The 12,677-nt window shown below is 39.3% G+C and overlaps 1 protein-coding gene across 1 annotated transcript in view; it reads left to right on the forward strand.

Moving 5' to 3' along the window:
- LOC124721735 (RUN domain-containing protein 1-like) overlaps positions 1 to 12,677 on the forward strand; it is a 182,325-nt gene that overhangs the window by 144,525 nt on the left and 25,123 nt on the right. Inside the window, exon 10 of the mRNA XM_047246836.1 lies at positions 9,477 to 9,683. Within this exon, the coding sequence (XP_047102792.1) occupies positions 9,477 to 9,683 (207 nt within the window). The remainder of the gene's footprint in view (positions 1 to 9,476; positions 9,684 to 12,677) is intronic.

Raw genomic sequence — 12,677 nt, forward strand, 5'->3', positions numbered from 1 at the left:
TCCCGGCTTGATTATGGGAGCCTGGCCTATGGGTCTGCGTCCCCCTCAGTGTTAAAGTTGTTAGACCCCATACACCACTGTGGGGTTAGGCTTGCCACTGGCGCTTTTCGCACCAGCCCCGTGGATAGTCTACTGGTGGAGGCCGGGGTTCCCCCACTGCGGATTCGCCGCCATCGTCTGCTTGTCGACTATGCTGTCCACGTTCATTGCTCGCCAGATCATCCCAATCGTCGCCTGCTTTTCCCTGCTATGGTCCTCCATCTGCCCGAACGGCGCCCTAGGTCTGGGCTTTCCATAGCTGTCCGTGTCCAGTCCCTGCTGTCAGAACTGGGGTCATTCCCTCTTCTGCCTCCCTTCCGGGTCCGTACACCTACGCCTCCCTGGTGTTTGTCCCGGCCGTCCGTCCGTCTGGACTTGGCACAGGGACCCAAGGACTCGGTTCCGCCTGTGGCCCTCCGTCGCCGTTTTCTTGCTCTCCTCGCCTCATTTTCGGACTGTGAGACTGTCTACACTGATGGTTCCCTGGTTGATGGTTGCACTGCCTACTCTTTTGCTCATGCTGCTCATGTTGAGCAGCGCTCCTTGCCGGCTGGCTGCAGTATTTTTACTGCAGAGCTGGTGGCCATATTGCGCGCTCTTGACCATATGCGTTTCTGCTCAGGTAGGTCCGTCGTGATCTGCAGTGACTCCCTGAGCAGCCTTCAGGCCATCGACCGCTGCTATCCCTCCTCTCCTCTGGTGTCCTCCATTCAGGAGACTGTTTCCGCCATTGCCCGTTCTGGTCGTTCGGTGGTCCTGGTTTGGACGCCCGGTCATGTTGGCATCCCAGGGAACGAACGTGTAGACAGGCTGGCCAAAGGGGCGATCGACGCCCCGGCTTTGGAGATCGGCCTTACGGCTCGCGACCAGCAGATGGTGTTGCGCCGTAAGCTGATTGGGATGTGGGCTACTGAGTGGCGTGGCATGACAGCCCCGAATAAACTGCGGGCTGTCAAGGAGACGACCGCCGTGTGGCGTTCCTCCCTGCGGGCTTCTCGCAGGGACTCGGTAGTCCTGTGTCGGCTGCGCATCGGCCATACGTACCTGACGCACGGCCATCTCTTGCGTCAGGAGGATCCCCCCCTGTGTCAGTGTGGGTCCCGGCTGACGGTCGGCCACATTTTGCTGGAGTGTCCTCGACTGCGCACACTCCGGCAATCTTTTAATCTCCCGGGCACTTTGGCTTTGGTTTTATCTGACGATGCCTCCAGGGCTGATGACGTTTTAAATTTTATCCGTGGTAGTCCGTTTTATGGTTCGATTTAGGGAGGTCCTGCACCTTTCCCTTTCTGTGTCTTTTGTCCTTGTGTCTGTTGCTGTTCTGGTGTGCCGTGAGATGGTTGACTCTTTCCCATTTTTGTTCTCGTGGTCAGTCAACCAGTCTCCGGCCATCTTCCTTTCTTCTGTTTCTTTCTGTCTGGTGTGCCTCTGTCCTGTTCTTGTTTGTAGTGTTTGTTGCTGCATTTGTGTTCTTTTAGCGCCTCGGGGGACGTCTCCTCCCCCTTTGGTTTTTACCTTCTCCGTCGATTTTGGGCTCGCCTGATTTTGGAATGGGGGACTGATGACCTTCGCTGTTTAGTCCCCCTTAAACATCCCAACAACCACCATCTTCATTGGTGTACATTCCACTTACACAACTCTTCAACTGACGATGATTGACGGAATGACGGGTGTGCATTCTACTTATGTTTACATTTGTCCTCTGTCAACGTCAGCTTGTGAATGTGTTCCATTACCCCGAGTACCTGCACTAAGCGCTGGGAGTGTCACTGTCAGTGTTGTTTTATGTAATTAATAATGTTGGGTTTCAGTGAATGGTACACTGTGATACATTTTTGAATTGGTCTTTAGGGGAGGAAATGAATTACCAAATAAAAAATACAGGGTGCCATTTTAAACAGTCATACCGCTGTTCATATGTTCGTAAAAAACAAAGCTACAACAAATGCTATCATGCTGATTGATTTCCCCCTGGGAGCTAAAGAACGTTTGCTTGAAACATTTTGTAATTTGCATCTGGACAAACAATTATTTAGGATGGTCAAGATAAATGAGACACCCTGTATACATTTTTGTGATTCTGATATTAATCACAAATTTTTATTGTCTTCTATCGTGATTTTACTTCTTCATGACTTTCCACACATTAAAATTGCCTATACTGTAACAATCAACACTGCAATGCAATGTTGAAAACTTTTTTTTTTTTTGACCCAATAAGAGTAGTACTTCAGAAATGGGAACTGCACACTGATCTATTTATTGATGATGGCCATTTGAATGAATTTGCTGAACCATGAGGTGTCATAAAGGAGACAGTCACTAATTATTTGTCCCACCTACCACTGATTGTCATACACACAAAAAATGAAGGTGCTCTCAACAAAGTCTTCTAAAGTGTATTGAGTTCTCTGCATTTCACACATAGTCATAGGCTGCATTTCAAGGAGAACTGTTCTTGCAATGTAAATGCCACTCTGGGATGCAATCCATTTTTTTTCCCTGTCTTTAATCCCCGTACGTTGTTTTCCAAGCTCATAAAGTGAAAGCGATTTTTAAAATAAGATGCTGCAACATCAGTCACATACACATGTTTAGGAAATGTATGGCCTGATATCATCAGTTATCATGCTGACAGCATAGCATGCATGTGCAATGTCATGAATGAGATCATCACTGTCAGTAGCAAAACAGTGTGATGTTCCAAGGAAGTCAGGAGCACATGTGACTATTGCCACTAGTGACGTGTGCCAGTGATAACTTTGAACTTCGTTCTGCAAAGCAACAGACCACATTGAAGGAAGGCGTAGGTTAAGTCACTGTCAGTATCCCAAAGGTGTAACACTTCAACAGTCATCCCTTCAGCACCAGGGCACACACTACTCTCTTGCAACCAACATTTATCTTGCAGCTCTAAACATATACACAAAATCATCAGGTCTATCTTTGTGTACTTGTTCCCTGTGACACTACTTATAGTGAAACAAATAATATTCAAATTAGTGTAGTAAATACATGTGCATACTTCCTTCACTGGCTGGCATTTTATCCACTTTGGTCGTAAGGAGTAGAATTTTGTGAGCCCAGTTTTTAAATTTGGGTTCCCCCTTTTCATTAGGAGATATGATTCCTTTACTGATCTTGTCATATGTCTTTTTACCTTTTTAACTTTTTCACCATGTTCAGTAACAGAGATAACATCATCCTGATTAGGACTTTGCCTGCTGCAATATTTTTTTGTCATCACTTAGGTAACATTCCAGAGCAACATTAAGCAAATCATCTTGCAATGGATGCCCACGGTACAAATCTAGGCATACTGAAATACCTTTTTAATTTTGTATTTTACGAGCTTTTGAAATTAAATAATGTGAGGAAGTGAGTATGTGTTTCTGCATCTGTTGCTTGTAGTAGCTACCTGGTATCAGTGTCAATAATTGTACCTTCTCAGTATAGATGGCTGCAGAGATAGCAGTGTCCAGGTTTTGAAACCACACATCACACTGGGTGAAAATGTCACTATCTTAAGGTTCTGCACCAAATGCATCTGTATTATACACTTCACAAAGTTTTGAAATTGTGTAAAACTTGTTTCAAGTTCTTCCACTTTTCTTTTTGCATTCCATTTCCTTCTTGTACTTCTTATCTTGCATGGGCGTTTAAGGGGGATATATTAGGGGCTATAACAGAAATTCTAACATCCAATGCATCAACGACTTCACACCCAGGAATATAAACATCTGCACTATCTTCTTCAGTTCCACATACTGGTGGTAGTGATCGTTCAGGTGGGTTATCAATACATTTCTTGTTGTAACGAGTATACCAATTCATGCACAATAAATGTGATACTAACACAGTTACTTGAGAGCCGAGATATTTCTGCAATATGTCTGACAGATTTCCAACAATTGTGAAGTGTTTTTCACTTTGCTTAAACACCACTTTCTTGTGTCTTTTTTTCATAGTCCACATGTCACCCTTTCACTACCATATTTCCTCACTTACATTGTATGTAACAAAAAGTTCAAACCAAACAAAACACTGTGCAGAATGATTCATGCGCAAGTTCTCACTCATTTCTTATAAACAAAAGGGAGCATACATATTTTACAATAGAATTGCAATGATGCAAAATATGCAGAATGGTGAAAAATTTCTCACACTTTCACAGAAAAATATTGCCCACTTTGATTGCAGTAACCACTTACATTTTAACCAAACATGATATTGTGCATTTTCATAAGTTTTGTGATGGGGAGTTTTTGAGTAAATAATTGGTAAAAACTTGTGAAAATGTGTTTCTTTTTAATTTTTGGTAATAAATATTTACATATACAGATAGCTGGAGCAGAGGGGATATTCTTTATAATTGTAACAGTTGTATCTAGTAATATAACAAGGAAGATAGCATTTTGTATTTTCTTCTTACATTTTTAAGTTAAAAGAAAGGCCATAAGTTTGTTTGTTTGTGTGTGTGTGTGTGTGTGTGTGTGTGTGTGTGTGTGTGTGTGTGTGTGTGTTTCAGCAAAATTGAACATATAAAGAGGGAGCTTTAAAGTAAAACATCTGGCAGGTCTCCAGGATTTTGATTTATTAGTTACGTTTTCTTAATTCTCTACTGTTTCAAGAGTTACTTACAACATATGAATTTTTCAAAGGACTGTACCATTTACAAGCACCAAGATAACATACTTTTATTGTATTTCTTCACACAAATGATATAGAGGTCTAACATACTTTTTCCAGAGAAATTGACATGTCCTGTATGATGAAATTGCCCCTCTACATTGAACTTCTATGGCATCAGACAAGCCACTTCACTAACAATTTTCCAATCAAAATTCTAATGTCCTACATCAGTTCCTCCTGTGGAAACACTATGAGAACACTATCTGAAATAATTCTACCGTAATTCTTAACATTATAAAAATGTGTTTTTTGAATGGACTGTTTTTTCTTTCCCAGTTTTCATTTTTTGGGCTCATTTACCTGCTTTTTTTGTCAATTATATTCTAATACCAGCTTCCCATAAATTGTTTGGCACCACACTCTAAACCTGGACACGATGACTTGGTATCCTTGGTTGCTCTATCATCACATGTCTCAACGGTGAATGCCTTTGGACTATGCGCTGCTAAGAACTCTGATTTCAGTACTTAATTTAAACTGAAATATCTCATGATTGTAACTCTGATCACCATACAGTTTTAACCAAATTGTATAAAAACTGCACTAAAAATGAATGAATATACTAACACAACTGCTGCAGTTTTTATGACTTTCAGTCTTAAACATGAAATTATTCTGTAACTGAAGAATCTAGTAACAAGCATCTAAATTTGTGTGTGTAAAGAACCCTGATGGTTTTGGATGAAAGACCCAAAAAAATAACAGTGAATTGGTTGTCAGAATAGCACATATTATTTTCACTGAACATATTACTCAATCTGTATAGGTTGAAAATTTCTGTAGTTTTTACCTTCTTTCTTGCTGGGCGAGGTAACACACTGGACTCACATTTTGGAGCATGACAATTCAATTCCCCATCCACCCATCCTGATATAGGTTTTCCAGGATTTCCCTAAAGTGCTTAAGGCAAATGCTGGGATGCTTCCTTGAAAGGGCAGGATGTTAAATACTGATCTTCCTTCTTTCATTGTACTTTTTTGTGTCGGATTCCGTAGGAAAATTTGGATACTATTATAATGCATTAAACAAGAATAAATTGTGCAGCATGCTTGAGAATCATAAACAAAATAATAAATTGTAAGTATTGGTAATTGTCTGCAACTAAAAATCCGTGATTCAGTTAATGATACACAACATGAGAGGAGGGAGAGGAAATTTTTAGAGTATCCATGGAATTCCATCGCCTGATGCAGTGGCCTGTGAGTGGGACTAAATGACAAAAACCTGAGGGATCTTTGCCAGTTTTACCTGGGTATTGGAGAAAGCTAGTGTGTCCACGTCTCTCTGGTTAGTACTGCCATGCTTCAAGAGTATATGCCATTAAAGATTTACATTATTGGCAATATTGGTGAATATTTTTAGAGAGAGATGTAAACTGTAACTGTATAGAAAGATTGTAGTTGAGGACACTAGAGACAAGGATCACGCAGGGATTTGAGAAAGAACCATCCCAGTAGTTATGATCAATTTAAGGAAATCATGAGAAACCTAAATGTGGATGGGGTTTGATTATGAAAATGGTAATCTATATATAAAAAAGTGCAACATGAAGAAGAGGAACATGCTGTCTTTAGGATTTTGGGCTCATCATTAGCTCCTCAGCATATCCCTGCTGTTGGGTGACACAAATGACAAGCATCACAAGAAACTGAATGAGTTTTTGATAGGTACAGGTTGGTAAATCAAGAGTTTCAGCATAATGTTTCTATATACTTCAGAAATTATCATTAGGTGCAGTGTTGAAGCATCACGTGTTATGCAATTCTACGTTTGATGCCTGAATTACAAGTACGTAGCAACTTCAGAAAGTAAGTTACACATGTCATCGCATGCTAAGGCCATTGCACAACAAGAGTGGTACATTGTCAGAAGAAAGTACATGATCCAGGTTTCCTGCAGAAACAGTTCTGCAGTGGTATGGATAACAAGTGCATTACAGTGTGCAAGTGAAATGTCTCGGAAATTGGAAATGCACTCCAGAATTGAAGAACGCGTGATAGTGGGAAAAACCTTTAAACTGCGCACAGATTCACTGCGAAATTCTGGCAGTACATGGACCAGATTCGATGTAACATGCAGTTATAACAAAATGGTGCCAACAGTTTGACTAACGCTGCAGAGATACGGGTGAGGCTGATGGGCAGGAAAGCCATCAACATCAAACATAGATGTGCATGCAATCGAGCAACTGATCCACAGCAGTCGCAGATATCGTGGACGTTGCTCTGTAGATGCACATCTCAATAGGCAGTGCTCATTCCGTCATCCAAGATCATCTGCAGTATCAAAAATTGTGCTCATGCTGGGTTCTACAATCACTGCCACAAGGCACAAGGGTAAGGCACCTCTGGACTTTCTTGAGCATTACACCATTGAAGGCAACAGTTTCTTAAGTCACATCATTACAGGTGGTGAGACATGGGTCCATCATTTCACACCTACAATAAAGAGAGCTTCTGTAGGATGGAGACACAACTTTTCCCCATAAAGAAAAAGAGGCCTGACAAATTAAGCAAAGGTATTGTTCTGCATGACAATATGTCACCCCACATGGCATGCACAACACAAACTTTGCTTCTTTATTTTTGATGGGAGCCTTGGAAGCATATGCCTTACAGTTTGGATCTAATACCATGTGATTTCCATCTTTTTTTGTAAGCTGAAAGAATGTTTGAGGGAAAGAGATTTTTCCAACTATGAGAATGTTCATAGTTGAATGGCTCCATGACCAAGAAGCGTATTTCCATTGTCAAGGGACTGAATAATTCGTTGAACGTTGCAACTGGTGTTCACAGGATTTTGTGACTATGTTGAAAAGTAGTGTCATATATCTGTGTCACTTTGATGAAGGGTAGTAGAGTATTCAATAAAAGTTACATGATCTACTATAATGAAAATGAGTAGCTTACTTTTTGTAGTCTCCACATACACTACAAGCCTTTGGTGGTATGAAAATCTCAATGAAAGCAAGTTACAAACAAATAATATTATTTGTCTGCCACCATGAACAATGTTGATTTCTTGAATAGCTGCTATGCGTGGCCACCTTGACTCCTTTGTCATCACTCTGTTAGCAAGATTATGTTGTGTAATTAATACTCTGTTGGCCCAGAACTAGAAATGGGATGAGATTTCAATTTTTGGAGAAAGAACAGCAGGAATGTGGTGAAATAAGGGACTCATCAGTGGCTGTGGATAAGTTTATGCATTCAGTTAATTTATTTGTGAAGGATGATTGATGTGGCACACTTGATTTCACCAATGAACAATCTTAACATATTTCCTATGTTCATAAAATTAAAAGATTTTCTGAAGTACATCAAATTTTGTGAGATGAGTATGTTATATTCTTAAAGAACAACACACAAACAAGCTGAATGATGTAGTCTTGAAATTTTGTGGAACATTATTTAATGGTGGAGACTCATTCCTGACAAACACTGTCACCGGTAATGCATCTGCACCAAGATGAGTCAATGTAGTAACATCACAGTTATTCAGCAAGAGGACCAATTGATCCAAGATAGATAAATGAACTTATGTACAATCCCCAGGAACAAAAATATTCTATTACTTGTAAATTTTGTGCTTCATGGATCACCATTAATTGTGATGTATGTTAGGGGACAGTAAATAAATTTTGATAGGCTAATCAAAACTATCAGCAAGTCAGCCCTCTCATTTATGCTCTTGTTGAATTTGGAACATTTGTTGGTAGAGTTCATACCCTCCCTGTGTAAAATGGAGTGATATAACTGCTAAATTATTTTAATTTTGTTAGCAAATTTACCTTATCAATTATCTTTCTGAACCATTCTTAGAGTTCCTAGAAGAGAGAGAGAGAGAGAGAGAGAGAGAGAGAGAGAGAGAGAGAGAATGTGTGTGTGTGTGTGGGGGGGGGGGGGGGAGGATTGATTTGTTCAATCAATACATGACTTGATACTGACTTTGTATTGGTATTTGGTATTTATTAGTTCACAGTGGGATGTAAACTGTATATGTAATTTGTTTCAGAGGTATACTACTTTGTCAAATTTTCATAAGTTGATTATCAGACTCTTAGGACATGTTGCGCGTAGAAGTGTAACACTTCCTTTTGTAATAAGGAACAAGGAAATTGTTTTTGCACCTAATGCAGCAAATTTAACTGCAGATTGGGAATATTAATGTAGCTTATGAACTTTCCTCTCTTGATGTAACATCGGTGAATGGGTTGTTGTCCAGAGACAGCTTTGGGACAAAGATTCCTTCATTAATATGTAACAAAAGGCTTACAATAAATTATTACTGTATCAGTTTGAACTCTTATTATTACACAACTTTTAACTATCCTGCATTGATAATAATTCCTTGTGTTTTCTTCACCTTGAGACATATGAAACATTTATAAGATTTAAGTATTGAAGTCATAAGTGAAAACTATAAAGGTTGATAATAGTATCACTCATCAAATTAAATGTTATTAATGACAGTTTGAAGCAGTCAAAAATGAATCTCTGATTTGGGGAACTGAAGTTTCATTCTTGGATAGCCAAAGGAATAATAGATGAACTGTGAAGTCATAGAGGGGTTTCCAATGGAAGAGATAAAACACTTATAATTGGATTTAGAAAATACTAGGTACAGAATAGTATGGTATGGAGCTACAGTTTTAATGTAATACACTCAGTAATATATTTATAGTATATATATCGTGTTGTAGGTGATGTTTCCATGAATATAATTAAATATTTTTTTTCCAACAGATTGGTCAAAGTGTAAGTGTGGTTCCATTCATTGCCTGTTTTCCTCAAACTAGTGAAATAGAAAGAGAAGAGATGCATGCCTGGGAGTTGATATTAAAATATTATGAGCTAAAGAATGGCGAGAAATACAATTCGACACCAGCAAGAAAACTGTCACAGAGCTTTAATCTTGATATTGTTGGAGGAAATGCAATCTCAAATAAACAGGTAATTGTGAAACACTCACTAATAAATCTTTTTTAAAAGGATGGCGTGAGTTTCAGACACAATATATTTTCTTAAATCTTATTTCAGAAACACATTTGTCATGAAAATAGAAACTTCAAACCCTGTGTGTGTGTGTGTGTGTGTGTGTGTGTGTGTGTGTGTGTGTGTGTGTGTGTCACCATCCATCATGCTACGGGAGAATGTTGTGTTACTGAGCTGGGGGGTAGTGAAGGTGGTTTGCTCCTCTGTAAAGCTTTCTTAAGCAGGAGATAATACCACAGAGAGAAAATCTACATGAAACGCTTGGTAACATACAACACTCATGTGTTGCTTCCCAGGTACAGTGACAGTTGTTGACCGTATGGCATTCGAAGGTGTCAGAATCTCTATGATACTCACTGTATACAAACCAAATTTTGACTTCTTTCCATACATTAACCAACCTCTCTTACACATAAGGTTTCCCAATACTCTCTCCTGGATAAGTGTAATAGGGTGTTCCAGCCAGGTATTTAAAGTTTAATGAACAGCAGCACATTAACATAGACATGATTCAGTTTTGTTACACAATCATTAGAATTTGACTCCCAGTCCAAGACGCAGCTTTAATCTGTCAGAAAGTCTCAAAACCCCGCACACTGCACTGCAGAGTGAAGGAAATGTTCATTCTTCCAAAAATTGTTCATTGATGTGGGACGAGCCTTAATAAAAAGGTATTATAAAGCTTGCCTCACATGTCCGAGGACATGAACAATCAGAAAATAAGTCTATTACAAACAGCATTCCTGTGGACACATTTTTATTATTATCAGGTAATAATGGCAGGAACTATGCAGGTATATTGCATGAAATCTCAGCATCCAACCACTTGTGTTCATCATTTATTAAGCATAATTCCATGTACAAAGATTTTACAGGCAATATAAGGAGAAAATCACTCCATATAGAGAAAAAATGACCATGTCATTATATTAGCTAAGAAGGATGATGTTAATGGAACAAAAACTTGATTTACTGGTCCACCACATTAAGTAATTCAAATGTCAATACTCACTCAAGTAATACTGTGCACAGTACAGTACATGTAAGATATTCTAAGTGAAAAACCACAAGCTATACCAAATGAACAAGTACATGAAGCACAGAGACTCATAAAGCAGCCACATAAAAGTATTTAACATAAATAAATTCCGGGGATGACAGGATTTTAGTATACATGGACTCCACATGGGAGGGGAGAAGAGGAAAAATGAAGCTATGTGTGAATCTGATGAATGGGGTACAAAGTTCACTGGCAAAAGCCAGACCCATCAAATTTTTTACCTCTGGTCATCAAACAGGTTTATCACCATTGAAAAGTAAATTGTAAGTTCAACTAGACAAAATAGACCAAACTGCTGCAATGGAGGTCAGTAGTATCTGTAGCAAAGTCAACAGCAGTAACAGGGATGGTGCTGCAACAGCAGTCTCAAGAAAATCAACAATCACAGAAAAGAAGAAAGTAACCTTAATAAGTACTGAGCCATCAACTTTATCCTATGGTAAAGTGCTAGCAAGTGCTCTAAGTAACTCAAGTTACTATTAAACCAAACTTGAGTCTCAGTGCAACTCAAAAAATTCCATGGGTCGCAACAATGCACCAAGTTACTGTCAATCTCCCCCTCGTTAAGAAAACTCAGTTTTATTTCTGGACATAATTGTCAGATCTTTCAAATATGAAACTCATGTTCTTCTAAAAGGTAACAGAAGAAAGATTTTATTGTGTTAATGAGAACTGATTAAGAGAAGAAGATATAAAACTATATGTGCCACTATGTTTTTTTTTTATATTGTTGAAAGTTGGTGCAGGCCCATTAAAGGTCATGGGATTTGTCAATGTACTCCACTAACACCAACCTGTCAGAACTCCGGAGATGGGAACTTGCCCTTCAGTATATCCTCTCTTCTCGTTATCCGCCAGGCCTCAACCTCCACTAATTTCAAGTAGCCGCCGCCCATACCTCGCCTGTCTTTCAACAACATCTTTGCCTCTGTACTTCTGCCTAGACTGACATCTCTGTCGAAACTCTTTGCCTTTACAAATGTCTGCTTGTGTCTGTGTATGTGCGGTTGGATATGGGTGTGTGTGCGAGTGTATACCTGTCCTTTTTTCCCCCTAAGGTAAGTCTTTCTGCTCCCGGGATTGGAATGACTCCTTACCCTCTCCCTTAAAACCCACATCCTTTCGTCTTTCCCTCTCCTTCCCTCTTTCCTGATGAAGCAACCGTTGGTTGCGAAAGCTTGAATTTTATGTGTATGTTTGTGTGTCTATCGACCTGCCAGCGTTATATATGAGTACTTATACTGGTTTAAATATTCTTTGCTCAGTGTTAGTGATTTGTGTGTTTAAAGTGTATTTAAAGCTACTGCCATTGCTACAGCTTACAGCTGCTTTTTTATATCATTCTCCTGATAGTGATGCTCAGTAAGTTAGGGAGTTTAGAAAAAAAAATTCTCTGTACTGAAAAATAAACCAAATAAGACATGAAAACTTGTTTCAGACATCTGTCAGCAGCATCAATATACTTGGAGAAATGCATGATACACACTGTGTTGTCTTACAGTATATTTATTCACTGCTGGTTTTGATCATGGACAATCTTCACAGCACTAGTACAAAAATGGAAACAGAAACATTAAATGTACTTACAGAAAATAGTCTGTTGTAACAACTCCACATGGGATACATGCTATTTAACCATGAAAGAATATGCCACTGCTGATTTGAAAACATAAATAAGTTGATACTTGACACTGTGATACAGGCTTAACCAACTAGAAAAGAACGTTGAAAACACATAAAAGCAGCAAGTGCAAAGGTCCATTGCTCAGGCACAAGAAGACCAGTAGGCTAACTCACAAAAGTTGACCAAAAAAGCTACAAGCCAAAGTAAAAGATCATAGGTCAAAGAACAAGGTACAAAATTTGTGTACACTATAGTACAATCACAGAAA

The sequence above is a fragment of the Schistocerca piceifrons genome, chromosome X (assembly GCF_021461385.2).
Source record: "Schistocerca piceifrons isolate TAMUIC-IGC-003096 chromosome X, iqSchPice1.1, whole genome shotgun sequence".
NCBI classification, from domain to species: domain Eukaryota; kingdom Metazoa; phylum Arthropoda; class Insecta; order Orthoptera; family Acrididae; genus Schistocerca; species Schistocerca piceifrons.